Below are 23921 nucleotides of genomic sequence, written 5' to 3'. Positions count from 1 at the left end.
CTCTTGGTGGGAATGAAACTAGTACCACTCTTATGGAAATAAGTATGGAGATTCTTCAAAAACTTAAACTAGAAATTCCATGTGACCCAGATATTTCTCCTCTAGGTATTTCCTGAAAGAGTTAAAGACATTCTATTACAGAGATATATGGATACCTATGTTTATAGCAGCACAATTTATAATACCTAAATCTTGGAAGTAGCCAATATGTCCATCAATAGATGAATGGATTAAAAAATGTGGTATTTACACACAATGGTGTAGTACTCTGCCATAAAGATAAACTTGAATCACTTGAATCATTTGTAGGAAATGGATGTACCTTGAGATTACACTGTTAAATGAAATAAACAAGCTTAAATAGCACATTGTTTCTCTTACGTGAGAAATCTAGAGTTAAAGTACAAAATCAGAGATAGATAATAGGAAGGAAAAAGATTATTTTCAAAGGAGAAGGAGATCAAGGGATGGAGGAACGGGAGGAATGAGGGGGATAAGGAATGAAAAAATGAATTGGAATGTGTTACATACAGGTACCAACTCCACTTAAAGAATGCAAACATTATCTATTGCAAACATGTACCAAAAAAACAAAAGGAAGGGGATCACAGGATTTGTGGAGAGGGGAGGGAGGACCTTTTATGTTTTGGGACAGGAAAGAGGTTGAAAGTTATTACGATGTGTTATTTATATTTACCAACTTTACAGAAGGAATGCAAACATTATGTACTATACACATCTACTAATGAAATAAAATAATAAAAATATTGGGAAAGAACCTAAAATTACAAATTTCATTTAACCCAGCTATTTCTCTTCTAGGTATCTTCCCAAAATAATTAAAGACTTCTTATAGTAATACATAGATATCCTGGTTTATAACAACACAATTGATAATAGCTAAATCTTGGAAGTGGCCTATATGTCTATCAACAATGAATGGATAAAGAAAATTAAGTATAAACTTGAGTCATTTGTGTGGAAATGAATGCACCTTGAGACCACAATATTAAATGAAACAAATCAGATACATAAACTTAAATATCACAAAGTTCCTTATACGAGATGCCCAAAATACAAATAAAGAGTAAAATGAAAGGTAGATAATAAGAGGTAGAGAGTTAGATCTTCTGAAATGGGAAGAGGATCAAGAGATGGATAGATGGGAGAGGCAGGAGAAGGAAAAGGAATTACAAAAAGAATTAAGGGGCCGGGGATTTAGCTCAGTGGTTCCACCACCTGCCTCTCATTAACAAGGACCTGAATTTGATCCCTGGTACAAAAAGAAAAAAGAATTAAGATGTGTTACATAAATATGTAAAGTCTCAGTAAAATCATTGTTCACAGGTGGGTGAAGAAACATAATGACTAAATGTAATGTGGTATTATAAATGGAATCTTGGGACAGAAAAAATTTATTTAAAAAACTCATAAAGTCAAATAATATATTGGATATAGTCAATAGTAACACACCAAAGTTATCCCTTAGTTGTGACATATGTACTACAGCAGGATCAAATATTAATAATCGGGAAAACTTTTGTGGTATCTGAAAACTTGTACTATCTTTCCAACTTGATTGTAAATACAAAACTATTCTAAGATTATGAAACTTTTTTAAAATAGAAAAATTGCCTAGAGGTAGAGGATAATTGTTTTTTCTAATGAAGGTCATCCTCTGTTGGCTCTGATCATCCCAGTAAAACTTTTATTTTATATTTTTTACATCAGCACACTCAGTTCTGTTGCTGTCAATGGTGATGAATGTGGGTGAATATTGCAGCACATCTTTTCAATTCCTGAGGAATTGTCAGTAGGGTCTCTTGCCTGCTGACCAGCACACAAGCCTCCACACAGCATTTGCCTCCTCTTGTCTTCCTTCTGTGTCTTTTCTCCTTTCTCTCCATCCTATAGATACACACTGAAGTAATATCTATTGTATTCCATATCAGGAAGTTCCATGTATTTTTTCCAATTCTCTAATTTACAGATGAGAAAACGGAGCCCACAAAGCATTTAAATAATGTGTCCAAAGGTAGGTAGTTTTTAAGTGTAGATGTCTGGTCAAAGTGAAAAGTAAGCGCTTATTGTCCCAGGAACAGGCCCTCTTGCTCTAGGAAAAATTGTCTGGTCCTATCTTTCTTAAAACATACTAGAATGTCTCTCTCTACAGGATGATAAGAAATGATAACACCTCACTTTCAAAAGTAGCCTGATCATTACTGAGGGGTTAGTGAGTGTACAAGAAAGAAAGGTTGGTAGAAGTAGGCAAATAATCAAATCTTAAGTAAAGGTAATATGGAAAAAAAATGCAACCATGATATACAAAGTACTTCTCCCCTGATGAACCAAAGGGACCAAAGAGGTATCTGTCATAAGCTCAGCACCTCTCTTCTGTTTTCCTTCTACCACGCTGGGTCAAAAGGAACGTTACTCAATGTGCTGTGGTTGTTAAATAAACACTAGGTGCACTGAAGGTGACTGACAGAAGTGGTCCTCTTCAAAGAAGTAGAAAGGTGGGTTAGTAAAAATTTGAGGGCTGTATGTGGGAATGGGAGACATGCCTCCCAGTCTCACCAGCATTCACCTGCTGAATACCAGAACAAGCTCAAATGCTAAATGAGGACTCATTCAGATGAAGCTTTAAATTGATGCCTTTAAAGAGATTGAATACACTCTTTATGTTATAATCTGGCATGAGCTTTTAATATTAACTGCTACATATTTTATAAACTGTATTTGTTGCCAAGCACTAAAAGAAACATTAAGATGCTTTTGCCTCAACTGGCATTATAAATGCTTCCAAAACAGTGGTATGAAAAGAAGCATAAAACACATCACAATCATGGAAATCATCTGCATTAAACTCACATTTGCCATGAAAGTGGCAGTTATTTTTCATCTACAAACAATTATATCTCAATTACTTACTCTCTGTTAGGGAACATTTCATCAAAAACTCATTTAATTGATGTAAAGATGCATTTTGTTTGGAGGAAAACCTTATCTCTAATTTGGACTAATTAAAGGAATAGGCATCCTGAATTAGTGAAAGGCTAAAGTCTATTGAAAAATATGCATCTTTATTATTTTCTTATACAGAGAGTAACACAAATTAAGCTACAGAGCTTACCCTAGAAAAGGGACCTAAAAATAATTGTTATCTAAGTCACAAGAGTAATATACAGTTTTCTACATTTTTCCACAAAACAGAAACTTGTAAAAGATTGTCTCATAAACAGTTCAAAGTACACTTGTGCTACACTGTTTAAATTTTGAATTTGCTCAACCATTCTTTTCTTTTTAAATGCATTGTTATAATAGACACATCTAAATCTAAATCATTATATATTCAGAATAAAGTTTAGACAAATAAAACTTTTTCTTTACAGCAAGTTTAGTTAAACCCAAGATACGTCAACTGATCTAATGTTATGTACAGACTAACTATAGATTGTAAAAACAAAAAGTCAGTACTACCCTGAAACAAAAGAAAACATTGGGGTTCATGAGCATTGAACTTTTTGTTTGTGTGTATCTCAGAGACTTTTTTAAAGCAGAAATTTCAAAGCAAACATGTGCCTTCGAATTAAAAACTTTGCATGTATTAATTGTCTCTAACATACTCACTCTGTTGCAATAGGATGATTTTCAGAAAATAAAGTGCTCCATGTGTTTTCATATCTAGCCTTGTTATTATTCCATCATTTTCCTGATTATCACAGGCAGAACAAGCTAGAAGACATTTTCCTTGGTTTCCCATGCCTTGGTAGAAGGTTTGTAAGACAGCTTCGAGACGGGAGAATGGCTTTCACTGTATCCTGTCCAACTTAATGTTCTCCAAGTACTAATGTGTCACTACATGGGCCATGGTGTCCAAGAGGCTTCCTCAGGAATAAATGGCAGAGGTTCAGTCACAAAGATAGGAGGATGTAACTCTCCTCATTACTAATTTTTAAAAGACCCAGCTTTACTGATCTAACAGTACAAAATCATACACTAATTGACATACAAAATAAGAAAAACAACTATTAACTTAAAGATATTACAGTAAGTATGTTAACATAGAAATGGAAGTACTTTATGCCAGAAGATTATCCATTACTATTTATTTAATTGGTCTGCAAGAAGATCATACATTCATCCTTCTAGATTGCAACATGCATCTGACCCTGCACTGTCTTGAGGCATGTAACTTGCACATTGACTTATATAACGAATGATGTGAGTGGCATGAATTTAATTCTCCAAAGCAGAATCTGTCTTGGAATAATGGCCAGATCACTGGTCACATCATCCAAGAGTACATGTTACATATGATATCCTAATGTCCATCTAACAGGAAAGGGTCATGGCAACAGAACCTGAGTGATATTTAGAGTGGCAACTGCTGATTTGAATGCTCCCTTCAAAATCATATTGAGACTTCATTGCCTTTGGAACAGTATGTGGACACAGAACCCTGAAGAGATGATTAGGTCGTAAATGCTCTGCTCTCATGAATGTCCTTATAACAGGAGTGGATTCCTGATAAAATGATGATTTTGCTGACTTCTGCTCTCTGTCTTTCACATACTCACTTGTCCTTCTACAGAGTTATGACACAGCCCAAACGGTCTTGCTAGATGGTGGCACATTTCTCCTGGACTTCCCAGTCTCCAAGATTGCATCCCTCTTTTATTTCTAAATTATTCAGTCTTTGGTATTCTATTATAGCAACAGAAAATGAATTAAGATAATAACCATTAAGAACAAAATGTCTCCATATTCAATACAAATACTTATGTAGTCCATTCTGTGCTACATTTCTTTAACATTTCCAGAATCTACTCAATTATTAAAAGCAGTATAACACATAAATCTTATTTTTCTCTAAATCTAGACTAAAAATAAAACAATTGGTTAGAAGACAGTTCTTGCATAGATGCTTTAATTATGCAATTTTTATAAAACTGCTGCATTTCTAAAGTATCAAATACTCAGTAAAAGTTTTAGTGAAATTAACACTTCTTTCCTAAGGTTCTCTCTAATACATATGGTGATTTCACTCTTTTGGAAATCTTTGGTACTCTAGAAATAATTATCAAGATAGAAAAACTTATATTAAAAGCTTCAAGTCCACTAGGGAGAAAAATAAGTCACATTTTAAATTCTACTGATTTATTACAGTAAGAATTTTATTATCAGTGATTTAATAGTTTATAATCTATTTCATATCATTACATTGCTGTAGTTGTTATATTTTTGTTGATCTGTTCATTATGATCTTTATTTTCCAGTAACTCAAAAATGATTGTGATATTGACAAGATAACATCTAATATTGCATTTATTTTTATCAATGATCTCTTTAATTAGTAATATGCATGCATACTGGCTTCTATGAGTGTAGTTTGTAACAACGGAGCTGGCTATTTTTTATTGAGTTTTACTTTACATGTGTCAAGTCACTTATTTCTCATAACTCTAGTATAGGGAGGCTTATTACCCAATATCTTTCTGCTTTAGAAAGATTTTTGAAAACTTGCCTATGATACTATTGCCAAAAGTGACAAGCTGGAATGTGAATTGAGCCTGTTTGATTTTAAAGCTCACATTGTTAACAAGTATGTAATATTGAGTACTGAAATTGATGGTTTTTCCTTGGCTGGAAAAATATACATATGTGAAAATTTCCAAGTTCATCTGCTTTTAAGAAGGTGATAATCAGAGAATGCAACATTTTGATATAAAAAAGGCAATTTCAAAATGTAGCATTTCACATGACAGCTGAATAGAAGAGAGATGTGAGTGGTTTACTTGTGTTTCTCCAGCCCTGAGATGCTTTCCTACTTTATTAAGAGGGTACTGCTAGAAATTCTTAAATTATTACAGAATTTTAAAACTTCCCTGCAAGAAGTTATCAGGATGAAATTTTAGGTCTGTTAAAGTTCTGCAAGGAAAAACCTCTGACAGACTAGATCAGGGTGCCTTGTAAGATAAAATATAGAGGCAAGAATATGACTTTTTTCTAGATGAAACCAGAAAGGATCCTGAAATGGCTATTTGGGATCCAGTCTCTTTGTCATTGAACCTTGCAGATTAGCAATCTTACTTCTTCCCTGGAGGCTCAGTCAACATGTATCCTTGAAAATAAATTTCTGCCAGTAGATAAGAAATGCTGTTGAACTATTCTCTGGATTAATTCTGGTTCTGTTTTCTGCAACTTTCATCAGGCACGAAGGTAAAATGCAGAGGGTTGTATTTGATAGTAATTTAATAGGAACATTAAGTCTATCACTGGGGAAGTGACAGCTGTGCTGCTCTGGCCAAGGCAGAGTAAGCATAGGGTGCAAATCCAGGAGGCCTTGAAGTCCAACTGCTTTGCCTCTCCTTGAACCCTTACATCTTAGGACTTTTTGAAGCATAGAATAAAAACTGCTTGTTGTGGAAAAGAGACACAGTCTAAGTGATATGAATGGGGCTCAACTGTTAATTCTTCCATGAGATTTGAGGGCAGACTCTTATCTCTCTGAGTCCACCCATCTATAAACCTTGAAAGACAAACATTGAATTCTTCCAGTGTCTTTTGAATGGCCCAACCATCCTTAGTGTCAGGAAGGCTCAAGTACAGAGTGGCAATGGCTTTCAAATCACAATAGCTGAGAGGCCACGATGACCCACACTCAGTCCTTGTTCCAGAATTTTCACTTGCAAAGTAGTCACCATTGCCTAATTTTGCTCCCAAGAGACTACTAACAATGTCTCCTACACTGGAGAAGGAGGTTACTGACTTGTGGAGAGCAGGGACACTGCAACACCTCCTACAATCCACAGGACTGCTCCAGAATGAAAATAATCTAGTCACATGTGTCAGGGGTGCAAAAACTGATACACAGCTCCTGAGTTAGACCAAGGGAAACAAAACGGATATAGCTATAACAGGAAAACAGTATCTCATCTCCTCTGAACACAAAGACTGAACTCAGTTTTTATTGTATTTATATACCCCAAACTACTTTTTACATCTTACACTTGGCCTATTTTGTAAACTTGTTTAAAACTTTCTCAGATTCTGCCCCATGCTGGAACTGGATTAGGCATGGAAAACTCTCCTCCTCTGAACCGTTTTCTACATTGGTCCATGGCTTTCCCCATGTGGTTTCACCAGCAGAACTTGGCCTCTATAACCATAGTGGCCAGAAACAGGACACCTGTACCACAATATAACATTTGTTGTAATCTTTACCCAATTATTTACTGGCTTTATATTTGCCCTTGACTTATTGTACTCCTGTGGTCTACAGAACAGAAGCTGCCTCTTCTGACCTATTTTTCTGATGAGGAAAAGTTTATCCTAGTAATTTGAATACTCCAAATATTTTGTCTGTAATAAGCATGACCACCCATTTTAGCAATTGTCTTTCCAAAATGTGTTATAATTTATAAAACTGCATAGTATATCTTTACTTTTTCATGAACTATTTTTCTTACTCCAATATCCCATATTTCAGTCATTTAATCATATCCAATCAATAATAACAATGCGTGTTTTACATGATTTTCGGTGAAGATAAGACCTCAAAAGACCGTGATCTCTTAAAAGGCAAGGAGTAAAGAGGTAAGAAAATAAGTCACCATAGCCATACTAAGTGTTAAGTGATAATACTGCATGATACAGATGTAGATACAGATGTAAATATAGAAAAGTGCAGTTCCTGTTTAAAAACATGAATAGGGAATCACTCATATATTTTCTCTTTCTCATTATTAACTTTCTCATCTGAAAAATGAGTCTCTAGGATACCTTAAAGAAACATTTAAAACTTCATAATATTAAAATCATAGCACATCAAATGTATTTCTATGTATCCTATGTTCTCTGGAAAATGTGAGCCAGTGCCAGAAACTCTTGGAAATGATCTTTCAAAAACCCCACAGGGTCTTTATTAAAAACAGTGCGCACGCGCGCACACACACACACACACACACAGGCACTGGGAAAGAAAGAACTTTCACATTTTCACACTTAAAATTTTCAGATATCCTTCATATTTAAATCTAATGCTACTAATAGAGTTCATTTGTTTCTCCTTAGGCATTGCTGAAATGATAAGCAGCTAAGATCCAAGACAATGATTATCTGTATATTATCAGGAGATATTTAAGAGGAAAGTTTTATTACAGCTAAATGATTGACATTGGGTTACAAAGACATTCCTGAATCAAAATGCTGCCGTTAAATTGAAGCCCTTAAAGACCAGCTATTAAGGTATAATTAACACTCAGGAAAGTGAGTGGTACTTTTCTAAATCACGCTAATAAACAAATCTTTTGTTCTTACCAAAATTTACCTTTAGTAGTACCTGCCTGGATAAAAATATCTTATACTTGATTTATCCTGAAAGATGGACCAAGGCTGTGTGTCTTCTGGTAGAAAGTGAAGATGGTAACACAGCCTTGGTCCATCTTTCAGGATAAATCAAGTATAAGATATTTTTAGCCAGGCAGGCCATCTTCACTTTTTACCAGAAGACAGGAACCTCAGGAGTTTTTCCCAAGGACAGAGATGAGTCCGAAGTTTAGATTTCAAGATCTGGTCTTTACACTATTGCGCTTCAAATGTGCCCTCAAAATGCAGCTAATTTTTGAAAGATAGCACAAAACCTAGTTCCCCCAAATCAATTTAGAGCCTCCTTTTCCATGCCTCCTAATCACTGGCATTCTTAACTAGTCTGTCTCTACTATGAAAATGCTCTTGTGAGAGTTACATTGCCTTGTTTCTTCATCTTTTGCCCTTTTTTCCTGTATCTGGAACATGATTTGGGGCTTGTGAATACCTCTTGCCAAAAATTTTGTATTTACCTACTTGGCACTTGGCACTTTATATGGTAAATGTACTGATTTGTATCCTAAATTTTGCTCCTCAAAAACAGGAGATACCACTCTGTTCATGTGTTTCTCCTCTTCTATTAAACCCTGAGTGATGGAAATTAGGAAAGAGCAAATCCAAGCCTCTATCATACCACTGTATGTTCACTGCTCAACCAATGTTGATGATTATTGAATTTATCTTTCATTCTATTTTATTATTCAGACAATATATATATAAAGGAAAAATCTTACTATGTCTGCCTTTATATAATCAAGACTGCCTATTTTTCATGTTTTTGCTGACCTAATGCTTTTATTGTCCCCAAAAAAGACTATTTAAGTAAAGGGCCTATATATTAAATACAATAAATACTTTCATGTTATTTATTTTCCATTACAATAAAGTGGAGTCCATTTTCCTTAGGGCAAAATTCTTGAAACCAGAGTTGGGAGAAGAGGTGTTTTTCAGTTGGGCAGCAGTGATTCATCTTGGAAATTAAGGTTTCTGATGAGAAAGAGCTTCACTAATGTGCCAGAGCCAATATTTCCCTTGCAAAGCCCTAAGCATTAAAATCAGCAGCAATTTGTGTCTGCTATACTAACTGAAACTCTAAAATGGAGCATGAATCTACACTCAGATTCAAGAGTTTATGCAATCAAAATGTGAAAAGATCCTCATAATGCAAAACTCATTTTTTACTTATTAAGACACACATACTCAATAGGAATAGATAAATGTTGTCACAAGCTCAAATATCTATTGTCATTTATCCACATGTTGTCTACATATTTCAAATTAAGAAGCTTAGTTTTACCTAGGTCTTGTTTATTCTTTCATTTCAAGGGCTATTGAGTACCTGCTATGTACCAGATTTGGGGATAAATCCTGAGATTTGCAAAGGTAAGACAGAGACAATTGCAAAGCTCATTAAGAACTGTTTAAGAGAGTGTCATGGAAATAAATACAGGTATAACTCAGAAGATCAATTTTTATTAAGGAGGTACACAAAATTAGGTAAGAACTTAGATGATTTAGTGCCTGACTAAGGGAGTCTGAAAACTCTCACAAGAAAATCTGCATGAAATATAAAGCTAAGAGTGTAAGATTGGAGATTTGCTAAAAGTATCACTGGATAGGGCCAAGGATTTAGTTCAGTGGCACTGCACCTGATCACAACCACAAGATCAGGAGTTCAATCACCAGTACCAAAACAAAAAAAAAGTAAGGAGAAGCTTTCTGGGCCACCATACCACTTCCCCCAGTGCCAAGGAGCAGCGCTTACCCAAGGGCCAAGGAGGTGAGCCACATGGGCACCAGCAGCACACACAAACCCCACCCCTTAAAAATGACAAGACACGTAAACAAGTCTCAAAACCAGACTTCCAGATCACCTAAATCAATCCCAAAGAGAAACGAGATGGAACAATCTGATACTCAAACACATGGACTCCCTGAACTGGCAACAAAAGAGGATCTGGAAAAATAAAATCAGAAATAATTTCTCAGATAACAGCAGTGATTGTGTCCATAGTGCAGGACATGAGTAATAAATCTATAGAGGACACAGATAAAAAAATAGAGGAGCTGAGGAACATGATGGAATCCTAACATAGGAAACAAATGGAATCCATAAAACAGATGCAAACAGATTTCCAGGAGAATAAAAACTCCATTGAAAGTTTATGCAGCAGAATGGGCCAATGTGAGGACAGAATTTCAGATACAGAAGATTGCAATTAGTGACCTAGAGAAGAAAAATTTCTTTAAAATAGTAAGGGACCATGAGAAATCAATCCAGCAGCTTCTAGACAATGCAAAGAAGAATAACATAAGACTGACTGGAGTCAAGGAAGGAACAGGAGAGAGTGTAGATGGCACAAAAAAAAAACTATTCACAGAAGTGATGGCAGAAAACTTCACAAGCAGGGGAAAAGAACTTGACATACAGATAAGTGAGGTGTATAGGACTACAACTAACCTTGATGAAAAAATAAAAACTACGCATAGTGATATAAAAGTTAAACTAACAGAAAACCAACATAAGAACAAAATTCTACAAGCACTTAGAGAAAGAAAATAAATCATATACAAAGAAAAGCGCATCAGAATCACAGCAGACCTCTAAACACAAACACTCAAGGCAAAAAAAGTTTGGAGTGATGTATTTCAAGCCCTAAAGGAAAACAGCCTCCAACCCAGATTGATGTACCCTGCAAAACTATCTTTCAAAATTGATGGAGAAATAAGATACTTTCATGACAAAGAGCACCTTAGGAACTTCATGAATACCAAACCAGCACTCCAAAAAATTTTATAGACAATATCCTAGGAAAAGACAATAGGATCACAACCCCAGGAAGCCCAGCAGAATGAATCCATCAGGCACGACAAGAAATTAAACACAAACAGGGAGAATCCAACAAAAAGACAAAGTCATGACAAGGATGTCAATATGTATCAGTTATAACCATCAATGTTAATGGTCTCAATTCACCAATCAAAAGAAATAGATGGGCAGAATGGGTCAAGACACAAGATTCAGCAATTTGCTGCATACAAGAAAGATACTTAATTCAAAAAGAAACCCATAGACTGAAAGGTTAAGGGTGGAAAACAATACTCCATGTGACAGGAACCTGAAAAAAAAAAAAGCAGGAGTAGCTATCTCCTCTTTGCAGATCAAGTGGATTTCAAACCAACACCGATTAAGAGAGACAAAGAAGAACACTACATCCTTGCAAAGGGAACAATCCAAGAGGAAGAGATTACAATCATAAATATCTATGCACCAAACACTAGAGCGCCGAACTATATAAAACAAATACTAATAGACATGAAAAATCAAATAAGCACTAATACAGTAGTAATGGGGGAATTCAATGACCCACTGTCACAAATAGATCAACTAGACTGAAAATAAGCAATGAAATACTAGAAATCAATCAAACTGTTGAACAAATGAACTTAACAGATGTTTGCAGAGTGTTCTACCCCACAAAATCAGAATATATTCTTTTCAGCAGCACATGGATGATTCTCCAAAATAGAACCACATACATGCTCATAGAACATGTTTAAGTAAGTGCAAAGTGATTGAAGAGATCCCCTGTATATTATCAGACCATAGTGTGATGAAATTGGGGAGTCAATAGCAAAAGAAACCACAAGAATTTCATGAACACATGGAAACTGAACAAAACACTTCTCAATAACCAATTGGTCACAGAGGAAATTAAAGAAGATATCAGACAGTTCCTACAATTAAATGACAATGCTAATAAAACATATCAAAATCTATGGGATACAAAGAAAGCAATCTTAGGAGGGAAATTCATAGCAGTGAATACTCATATTAGGAAAATAGAGGGAGCTCAATTATACAACCTGATTCTGAAACTCAAGCTTTTAGAAAAAGTAGAGCAGGACAAACCCAAAGCCCATAGAAAGGAGGAAATTATAAATATTAAAACAGAAATCAATGTAATGGAGACTGACTGATACAAAAAATCAATGAAGCAGAGTTGATTCATCAAAAGAATGAACAAAATTGACAAACCATTAGACAACCTCATCAAAAAAAGGAATGAAAAGGGCCAAATCCATGCAATTAAGAATTAAAATGGAGAAGATAAAACACACCCAGCCAAAATCAGGAGGATCAATACCTACTTCCAGAATCTATATGCCAATAAGATGGAAAACACAGAAAATGGACAGATTCCTAGATATGTATGAATTACCAAAGTTGAATGAAGAAGACCTAAAAATTCTAAAGGACCCAATATCAACCAATGAAATTGAAAACATAATTAAAAACTTATCAACTAAGAAAAGCGCAGGTCCTGATGTCTTCACTGCTGAATTCTTCAAGATATTTAGAGAGGAACTACTGCCACTACTGTTTAAAATCTTCAATAAAATTGAAAAGGAAGCAATACTCCTGAATTCATTCCTGTAAGCAAGTATCACCTTGATCCCCAAAGCAGAGAAAGACTCAACTGAAAAAGAGAATTATAGGCCAATCTCACTAATGAACATAAATGCAAAAATCCTTAATAAGATACTTCCAAATAGAAAGCAGAATATAATCAAGAAGATCATACATCCAGACCAAGTGGGATTCATCACATGGATGCAGGCATGGTTCAATATACACAAATCAATCAATGTAATACACTATATCAATAGAGCCAAGGACAAAAACCATATGATCATCTCAATAGATGCAGAAAAAGCATTTGACAAAATCCAACACGCATTTATCATAAAAACCCTACAGAAAATTGGAATAGACAGTCTCTATCTCAATCTGATAAAAGCCATCTATGAAAAACCAACAGCCAATATCATACTAAATGGTCAAAAACTGAAATCCACTATCACCACTTTTGTTCAATATAGTTTTGGAAATATTAGGCACAGCAATTAGACAAGAGAAAGAAATTAAAGGAAAAAAGATAGGAAATGAAGAAGTCAAATTGTCATTATTTGCATATGACATGATACTTTATATAGAAGACCCCAAGAACTCCACCAAAAGCCTTCTAGACTTAATAACCAAATTCAGCAGAGTAGCTGGATACAAGGTCAACACACAAAAATCAATAGCTTTCCTCTACACAAACAACAGACTCATTGAGAGAGAAACAGGGAAAACAATTCCTTTCACAAAAAACTGAAATATAAGAATCAATCTAACAAAAGAAATCAAAGACCTTTTCTCTGAAAACTATAGCGCTCTGAAAAGAGAGAATGAAGAGGATATCAGAAAATGGAAAGACATCCCTTGTTCCTTGGTAGGAAGAATCAACATTGTGAAAATGGCCATACTTACAACATTGCTATATAGATTCAATCACAATTGAAATCCCTGCAGCATACTTTATGGACCTTGAGAAAACAATCGAAAAATTCATTTAGAATAAGAAGTGACACAGAATAGCAAACGGAATTCTAGGCAACAGAGACATGGAATGGAGTATCACAACCCCCAACTTAAAACTATACTACAAAGCTACTGTGATAAAAACAGCATGGTACTGGCAAAGAAACAGACTTGAGGACCAGTGGAACAGATTAGAAGATGCCAAAATGACTCCAGACACACTCAGCCACCTCATCTTCAACAAAGGAGCCAAACACCCTCACTGGAGGAAAGATAGCCTCTTTAATAAATGGTGCTGGAAAAATTGGTTTTCAACTTGTCAAAGACTAAAACTAGACCTATATCTTTCACCATGCACAAAACTAAAATTGAAATGGATTAAAGATCTAAATATTAAAACCAAAACGCTGAACTGGCTGGAACAGAGGTTAGGTAGAACTCTTGAAGAAATTGGTATAGGAAAAGATTTTATGAACAATACCTCAGTTGCCCATCAACTAGCACAAACAAGCAACAAGTAGGATCTCTTCTTATTAAAAAGCTTCTGCACAGCAAGAGAAACCACCTACAGTATGAAGAGACAATCCACAATGTGGGAAAATTTTTCACCTGCTGTTCCTCAGACAAAGGTCTACTATCTTGAATCTAAAAAGAACTTAAAAAAATCAGAACTCCCAAATGTAAAGACCCAATCCAAAAATGGGCATTTGAAATGAACAGACATTTCTCAGACAAAAAATAGAAATAGGAAATAAACGTATAAAAAAATGTTCAACATCACTGGTCATTTGAGAGATGCAGAAGAAAACAACACTGGCATTCCACCCAGGCCAGAAAGAACGGCTGCTATCAAGAAATCAACCAATAACAAATGCTGGCAGAGCTGTTCGGAAAGAGAAACACTGCTCCACTGCTGGTGGGAGTGTAAACTGGTGCAACCACTGTGGAAATCAGTATGCAGATATCTCACAGAACTAGGACTGGAAGTCCCATTTGACCGAGCTATTCCTCTGCTGGGTATCTTCCCCAAAGAATTAAAAGAATCAAACCACAGTGATATACGTGCACCCATATTCATAGCAGCACAATTTGTAATAGCTAAAACTTGGAAGCAGCCCAATTGCCCGTCAACTGGAAACTCGATAAAGAAAATATGGTTTCTTTATAAAATAGAGTACTACTCAGCCTAAAAATGAGAAATTAGCAACATTTATAGCTAAATGGATACACATTGAGGCCATACACTTATGTGAAATAAATAGGACACGTGTAAATACTGAATAGTTTCTCTAGTGTGAGAAACTGAAAGTGTAAATAAGGACTAAAAGGTATAATAGATAATGTGAAATAGGAAGGAAAGGGGCAAAGGGGAAGGAGAAGTGTGAAGGGTAGGGGAAAGGAAAAAGGGAATGGAATTAATATGAGAAAGTGAAAAAAAGGAAACTAAGTCTTTGTAAATAAGGAGGGATGGAGGGGTTGAAGAGAGGGCAGGGGAATGGGGAAAAAGAACCAAGAGAGATTATGTAAAGGTGCAAATATCCAATGATGAATGTCATTATATTGGATACCCAAAATGCACCAATAAAATTAATTTTAAAAAATAGTATCACTGGGTAGGAGAGAAGGTAAGGTAAAGGAATCAGCAAGCACCAAAGATCATAGAATGAAGACTTTATCCATGACATTATAACACTTCTATTAAACCACATGTACACTCCAAGAACCCACCGCCATATTTAACACTTTGGTAGCATAGCAGTGGGATGCGCAATTGTGCTTTTAATTGGAGTACTTGGTTCTTTGGAAGGCATTTGAATCCAGTTTCCTTCTTCCCCCTATCTTCCTGGTACAGATCCATGATGAAATCTTTCAGATGTTACCACAATATTAGAAGATACATTTCAGCTCCCTGGGGACTTCAGCATGAGTTTTATCATCATTGCAGTTAATAATAGTTGCAAATAAAATTCTCGGGTTTTACATCATAAAAATTGATTCTCACTATACACCTCTATGAAAATGTCATGTCCCTGAAAAATTGCAACTAGAACAAAGTATAATACGAAGTACTTATGTAGCATTTTTGTTTGGGACATAACTTATGTTTTTTGGCCTTCTGTTAGTAGGAAGGAAAGCCTTAACAGGGTTAATTGTTTTCTTCAAGGCCGAGTGATTCATTGTATGGCGTGAGGGGGGGAGGGGGGCGGTGAAAACTTCAACTTAGCGATGCCCACCCCCCCATCTGTCTTATACTCTATTTGCAGATAGGGCAAGCTGTGTGCATTCACTTTTTCTTATTAATGGTAACTCTAAAACAAACAAAAATATCTTCTAAGTACTGTGACAAATTTCAAAGAAAGACGCCTGCTCAGAAGGTAAATTCCTGTATTTCAATGCTTATTACCCAGCTTAGATCAAGTTCTGCTAATGAAACATCATGCTGTGTCTGTCCGTGGAAGGTCAGATGTGTTAATGATGATTAATTTTGCTTCTGTTGTATACTGCTGCCCATTACATGCTAGTAACCTGGCATAAGCTAAAAGAACAAAGAATATTTGTAAAGAAAAGGAGAAAGGCAATGGTGACATTCTTTCCTACCGTTGTTTTGACAAGTTTCAGATGAAGCTGGCAAAAAGAGAGATATTTGTCCAGTGTGCTTTCTGCTTAGTGTGACTTTGGGTCTCCTACACTACTGAAAGGTTTTGATTACCAGATGGCTCCACACCAAGATCAGACAACAAAACTATGAAGAGCTAAACAAGTGTCAATATACTTCCTTAAGAAATTTTTATGAAAAAAAGCAAATCTATCAACCTAGTTACCTACTGCCTCCAGTCCTCAAAAAATTTTAGTTGGTCTTAGAATTCTTAGAATTGACAGAAATTAATCACATTTATATAAGTAAATTATAATGTAAATTCAATTCTGCTCTGTGAAAAGCTTTGTATGAAGTAATCCTTGTGAATGATAAAAAAGAGATAAACTTAATGAGGTCTTGGCTCTCACAGGACTTTGCTGTTTAAGTATCATTCTGAAGTTGTTCAAACTCCTGTACTATCCAAACTGACAGGTGGACTATACCAAAAGTATATCATATTTCATGGACCTTTAGTTCAGTTGTTCTGAAACTTCACTATGCATCAGAATCACCTGGAAGACTTATTAAAACAGATTCCTGGACCCCATCTCTAGAGTTTCTGATTATATAGGTGTAGGGAGAGCCCAAGAATTTGCATTTCTAATAAGTTCCCAGAGGACCATATTTTGAAAACTTCTGCCTCACCTTGTAAATTCCATGCTTCATTTGCAGATGCATGTTGTTTCTTCAGTGACATTTAGTTATCAACAATGTCTTCACTAACCAAGCAAAGCAAAAATTTTTAGAAAATATTAACATTATTTTCCAAAGAGAAAATGTAATATGTATTTTAAAACCTTAAATTTGCTTCAACAATACATTATATGAGAGTACTCATTCAAAGTAAAAGTTGAGTCTCATATATTATGAATTGTCAAAAAATCTATTTTATTAAGAAAAAAAGCAAAACTATAAACTTGGTGAATCGTTATAGTATTGTCATTATTTATTAAAAAGAGAAAAGATATCTTTATACCTCTTGAAAACAGTTGAATATAGCCTTTGAAATAAAATTGTTCTATAATCATTTAAAGTTTAAAAATGTACCCATAAATGTAAATTGTAAATGACTATGAATTTGTCATTAACACAATTTCCAATTTGTGGTCCTCTTCATGGTTAAGATAGACTGTGATTTTTGCCTTAAGCCTATGAGGAAGCTGTGTTTGAATAATTAAAAAGATGTAGACCATTTGTAACAGAAAGAGAAGTGCTATCATACAGAGACTACCTTTATCCATCATTGTTTGTAAGTCTTGTCTTTTGGCTTCCTCCTATATCAATATTTAGGAAAATGGCCCATTCCCCTAATGCTATAAGAATTCTGTGCTTTGCCAGATATAGTTGCCTAGCTCTCTGATGTCTTTAGTAACCAGTAACTATAGAATTACCAACAACCACTCTGTCTTTAGTGCATATCTGAGTCTGTGTTGAGATCATACCTTTAAAAAACTTTTCTTTTGTGGCCACAGTTATTAAGATTAAGAACAAGGAAAAATGCCTAACACATGGTACAATATGTTATAATCTTTGCACTTAAAATTTCAAAAAATACTGAACTTGAGGGAAGCTCCATTTGCATATTGTAATGACATGAAAAGGCAGAAACTTTTACTTATGTACTTCATTTCTAAATTTGTATGGACTGGATATCATTTGCATATTTAGTTATAAGATACTTTTGAAAACTTAATAGCAATATAAGCTCAAGAATCATGGGAAAAACTATTGTGCTACCCATCCTTTAGATTGGAGGCATAGGATTAACAGCCAGTGACACAATGGTGTAATTCCTAGCCAGTCTCAGCAAGCCAATTCACTGGGGTCCCACTCCAAAATACCAATTTGCTAAAGATAGAAATTATTTCCTAACCTACATATTTAACTAAAATTATTTGTATTGAGATTTTCATTGTTTTACTCACCTGCTTTTTAAGTTTGCTTTCACTGATACATAGTGTTTGTACAAATGTATGAGTTACACTATGATCACTCTACCCATTTGTTTCATCTCCTGTTTCATATACCACAAGTTTAGATGAGGCTGTGGGTTAGAAGTAGTAAGAGAGAAAAAAACTCTTTATTAGCTTCATCAATGTTACTATATAAAAGTCAGCTAAAATTACCATGAAAGAGTTTATCAGCTGAAGGTGTACTCTGAAGATGATGAAAATCCTAAAACGTCTATTACGGTTCACACAAACCTTCATACATCAACAGAGCTATCTAGGAAGAAGCTAGAACTTTTAGATCCTGGGGCTGTACTCTATGTGGAATTGGAAACCTGGATGTGTAGGTGGTGATAGAATAAACCAATCAATTCTTGAAAAAGAGAAGGAAGGATACTGGTATTAAAGTACTAGGTAGAAAAGCAAAGAAAATTTTTGTAGTATATTTTGTAGTTTTCATAATAAAATATATCATATACAATTCCTGTCCCAGGAATCATCAACCTCAGATAATTGACTCACAGCTTCTAACTCAAAAAAAAAAGTACTTCTTTTTTTTTTTTGTACCAGGGGATCAAATTCAGGACCTTACACTTGTGAGGCAGGCACTGTGCCTCTGAGCTAAAGCCCCGGGCCTAAGGACTTCTGCTTTCTTTTGACACACATGGATGCTGGACTTATATTAAAATGTGAAATAATTTCCAAAAACATCTCTGCACATTGAAAGATAAAGTTCTAAATTTGCAATTTTACTAGGAAAATAAAAGCAAGCCAAACATTTGGCTGGAATGTTTAATTTACTTTCAGTGTAGCACAGAGGATCAAAGTTGATAATGACAAAAAGAATTTTGTTGCCCAAGGTGGGACAATATTTCAGAGATCAAGTTTATAATAATGCCGAGATTTGATTTGTATTTGACATTCCCAAACTTTGCATTACAGATCTTAGAGTGCAAGAGAATGACTTTTGTTTCAGCACTACTACCCTGACAGTAAGATTTGTAATCATTTCAGGCAAAGCTTTACTGCTTAACAAGTTCTCAGAAGGGAGAGGGTTTTATAAGGGCATTAAATTCAACATTCCATCCAAAAGAGACCTGAGAAGAGGTTGGCACCTTCATTTGACTTTTTCTGCTGTTTTCTCTTATCAGTTTTGACTGTAGGAACATACCTGTCTAAGTACATCAGAAAAATTGTATCTGAAACTGGATAAGATGGAGAAAGGCCAGACTGACAAAACAAATTTCAAGCAACCCAAATAATGTTGATCACTTGATTCCATTATGACTCTTTCCCATCTCTGCTTCTCCAGCTGTACCACTGCCTTGACCACAAGTAGCTTTGACTGGCAACCATTGCTGAATTTGACTCATTCCAGATTTCATCACTTTTTAAAATTCAATGAAACACATGCATGCACACACACACACACACACACACACACACACACACACACACTTCCTTGCTCTTTCTCCTATTTCCCCTACAGATTTTTGGGTTCTACAGCTAATTTTCACCATGAATTTCATTTTGTCCCATTTCTATTCCATTTTCTTTAGAAGGAGTTATACTAGCTAGAGATAACAGCAACATTTACTACACTGAATGAGGGGGAAATTCCCTAGGGTTTATTATATTGAGCTATGTAGAAAAAGCCCCTGGAGGTTCTAACATTTCTAAAGTGGAGCAAAATGCTAATTTGTAAATATCTCTGCATTTCCAGAGTCCTAAAGTGGGTTATCATTATCTGTAGGCCAATCAGATTCCGTGAGGGAGTTTATTTTAAATTCTCAAATAACTACTTTAATAATAAGGGAGAAATTACCACTAAACAACCATGTTTGAGACTAAGATTCTAAAAATCAGTCTTTTAAATTCCAGTATACCATAGCTTTCCAAAAATCTTTCATCTTAGAGATTTTCCTTAGTTTATTATTGCATTTTCCTCATAGGCTAATGCATTACCTAAATATAGATAGCCATTTTTAGTATAAATTCCAAAAGCCATAAATGTTTCATAATTGAGCACATAATTTGAAGTAAGACAGCTTCTCCACTCATCTCTTTTTACTGTCGTGAATTGGAAAATACTCAAGTAATTACTCCCTTAATAGTTCAATGCTTACAACTATATATACTTTATGAACATCACAAGCATCATTTGCTCCTCAGAGTAATATGGGGGGTGCACAAAATAACTTAACTTGTACAATTAACTAAATCACCCAGAGCTTTGATTCAAGATTCTTTCATTAAACCATTAATATAATATATTGCTAAGTGGTGGGTTGTCCAATTTTTATGATACCTTTCATTTAAATTCAATGGCTGCAGTTAGAATAAAAACCAGCATCTGCAAGATCAGCAAGATGATGCAAAACCCTTACACTAGAAACATTTTTTCTCTCCACAGTTTGTCTAAGAGCAGTCAATGCCAGAGCATTAATAAGGAAAGTGATTTAAAGTGAAAGAGAGTAGCATTTATTTGTGCTTACCCAATAAAGAAAAGGGCAAATAAAAATGCTTGAGTCCTGTGACTTCCAACACTTCAACAGAAAGCCACTGATCATTTTACTGTTTTCCAGACAAAGGTAGATAGACAGTTTGTAATTTAATCCTACTTGAGACTACAATGCATTCTTTCAACTAGAGTTTATATATCACAGTATGGAATTTGATGTATTTACTTTTTTGGCATTGTCCAAGTGGTGGCATACTTATATAATTGATATATGTGGGAATCTTACATGCAGAGAACAATTTAAATCTTAAAGCTCAACATTTTACTTCTAAACTTGGACATGGTACAAAAAATCCAAAGCTGAAATAGATTATACTTTGGCCATTAGAGATGGTGTAAATTATCTGAATCTGGGCTGTACATGATTTAAGTTAACTCTCTGTGTTTATATATGATGAGAATCTAATTATGTATCATTAGATATATCTTGGCTACCTCATTGCTTTTAAAAATAACTGCTGATAAATGGAGTAAAATGTACAGTTTATGGTCTATTTATCATTGAAAGACTCTGACAAAGGGTAGGAAAGTTCATAAGAAAGAGATATTACTGAAAACTACATCCTTTTCCTAATTACAGTCTATGCAATATTGTCAAAGGCCAGAGATATAAACCAAAAAGTGATGTAAATCATGAAAAGTCTAGCTTTATGAATTATTGCATCTTAGTAAAAGTATGCACTTGTATGTGAATCAGAGCTGGCAATAACTAAAGATGAACCATCAGATAATCACTTTATCAATTTTCTTCATAAGAGTGTTTTAGAGGAACCCATCATTTTGATTCTAGATAAAAAATAATCACACACAAACACACATACACAAATACACACAGAGAGTTCAGATAGATGGCAATATAGAGCAAATTCCTGATTGGAAGCATGCTCATTTATAAACCTCCAGGTAATCAAAAGCATACCAAATAAAAGCACAGAGTTGGCCTGTTACTTAAAATCGGAAAGGAAAATGAAGTTGTGAGCTTTTTACTTTACTTTTAACCATGTGCTATCAAAAATGCTCAGATTTAGAACAAGTATTGGTATCAAGAAGTATCTCCAATCATTTCCCTGGTTTTGAGTTATTGGTATACATAAGAACATATGTCTTTATACTCTCTCAATAGCATTTTATAATGTCACTATGGTCACTGTAGTGTAACAACCAGTTTAAGGCTAACAAGAAATGTGCTTTTGTCTGGAAAGACGAGAGATCCGAACTCCATATGACTATAATATAGCGTTACCAAATTTGTCAATTTAATGTTACCTGTTTTAAGTAGTTTGCAAATTCCTCATCAGTTCCACTAAGAAAACGGGTATGAGCTAGAAACTTCTAGGCACTCACTAAAGTTTATTTCTGAAATTGATAGATATTTCAGTCAAAAAAGAGCTAAAGTCATCAGGATAGAAGAATTGTTCTCTGGGAACTATTCTCTCCAGTCTACTCACACATACAAACAGAGTGACACACTGACTGAGATCCAACCTTCAGTCCAAACTCTAGCCAGAGAGGTATCTCTACCATCAGTGCCCTGCCATACCAACACCCAGATGTGAGGCAGATGAATGAAAGTACATGTGCAGAAGCAGAGGGCAGAGGCGAAAACCTGGTCCTACCTTGATTGTTTTTGAGGGCTGACACTTGATGTGATGAGACACGCTGGCAGTTTGGTTCATGTTTCAGGACCCAGGACAGTGCACGATCCCAGGCGGAGTTCCAAAATACACTAGAGATCAGATGTCCTCTATTGGACTTCAACAGGGCTGCTGCTGTTGCTGCTGCTACTGCTGCTTCTGTTTCTGCTGGTTCCTCACTCCGGAGGCTGAAACGCTGTCAGACTGGAGGGATCTGTATCTCACTTAGTCCTAAATAAAGCATTTACTTGGTTCATCGTTCTCAAAGCTCTTGGCAATAAGGAATAGAAAGTCAGAGACTGTTTAAATTCACTTGCACTGTATCTTTTCAGTACTGAGATGTGACAGCTCCACAGTTCAGCCAATGATCTTGGCTCATTCTCCTTTCAAAGGAACGAATACCAGAAAACATACAGAGATCAATTGCAGTCCCACAGTTTAAAGGGGCACTCACAGCAACCCTGGTTCTGCCCGCATTATACTACACTTTTATACCTTTTTTGGAGTGAAAAACAATTCTCTCTCTCCCTCCCTCTCTCCCTCCTTCTTTCTGACTTTTTTGGTAAATCATTCTCATTCAAATGCTAAATTTATTCCATCCTGGAAATAAATTTGCTTACAGTAAAAATATCAGTAAATGCTGGAAAATGACCTGTTGCTAGTTTTTAAGATTTTAGGATTTTATATCTGAATGGTGAAGGACAGAGTCTTGAATATCTATGGATATTTAAGAAATTCTGCAGTAACAGTGAGCTAAGAGACTGGCTCTTTTGTAAACTAGAAGAAGTCTAAAAGTATATAAAAAAAAGAGTCATCAAACATCCTAGTTATTGTAGTCATTTCATGTTGCAGAAAAGCAAAAAGACACTTTCTTTATTCTGTGATTTTATTTTTAACTATTTCTCTCCTTAAGGCCACTGTTTTCATTCCTTGGCATAAACTAGTAGTTAGTTCATGCCAGTCTAATTTCCAAAATGTCTTTTTGGAAAAAAAAGAGTCATAAATATTTATGAATAAAGTTTCCTCACCAGTCCCCATGGTCACATCAGCACCAACTATGATAAGCATATCTTTGTTGGTAATAAGAGGTCCAGTAGGCTTGAATAAATGGAGAATATTATTTTCCAGTCATTATTATAAAGTACTTGATGTGGCCGAGAGAGAGAGAGAGAGAGAGAGAGAGAGAGAGAGAGAGAAAGAGAGATTTTTGAGGTACTTTTCACTCATTAGAAATATTACTTGATGGTGAAATGCCAAGTTTATACTACTGAACTGTAGGAAGCTTTCATGAAGCTTTATGACTGGGCCAAGAATACCACAGAAGAAGTTTATTGTAAGAAGAAATAAATTAATGAGGCTGGTGAAACAACAAACTTTAACATCTTTTAACATATTCTAAAACAGAAATTAAATTTAAACATTCTGGAAAAATATTATCTGA

The 23921-nt window shown here is 35.1% G+C and overlaps 1 protein-coding gene across 1 annotated transcript in view; it reads right to left on the bottom strand.

Moving 5' to 3' along the window:
- Window positions 1–22859, bottom strand: part of Dpp10 (dipeptidyl peptidase like 10) — a 1332172-nt gene extending 1309313 nt beyond the window's left edge. The window contains exon 1 of the mRNA XM_004836090.4: window positions 22463–22859. Within this exon, the coding sequence (XP_004836147.1) occupies window positions 22463–22522 (60 nt within the window). The 5' untranslated portion in view covers window positions 22523–22859. The remainder of the gene's footprint in view (window positions 1–22462) is intronic.
- Window positions 22860–23921: the final 1062 nt, after the last annotated feature.

The sequence above is a fragment of the Heterocephalus glaber genome, unplaced genomic scaffold (genome assembly GCF_053883595.1).
Source record: "Heterocephalus glaber isolate CG9 unplaced genomic scaffold, H.glaber_assembly_v1.0 deba00000347, whole genome shotgun sequence".
Lineage (NCBI taxonomy): Eukaryota > Metazoa > Chordata > Mammalia > Rodentia > Bathyergidae > Heterocephalus > Heterocephalus glaber.
The sequence above is the reverse complement of the archived record's forward strand: the minus strand, read 5'-3'. Positions and strand labels throughout refer to the sequence as shown.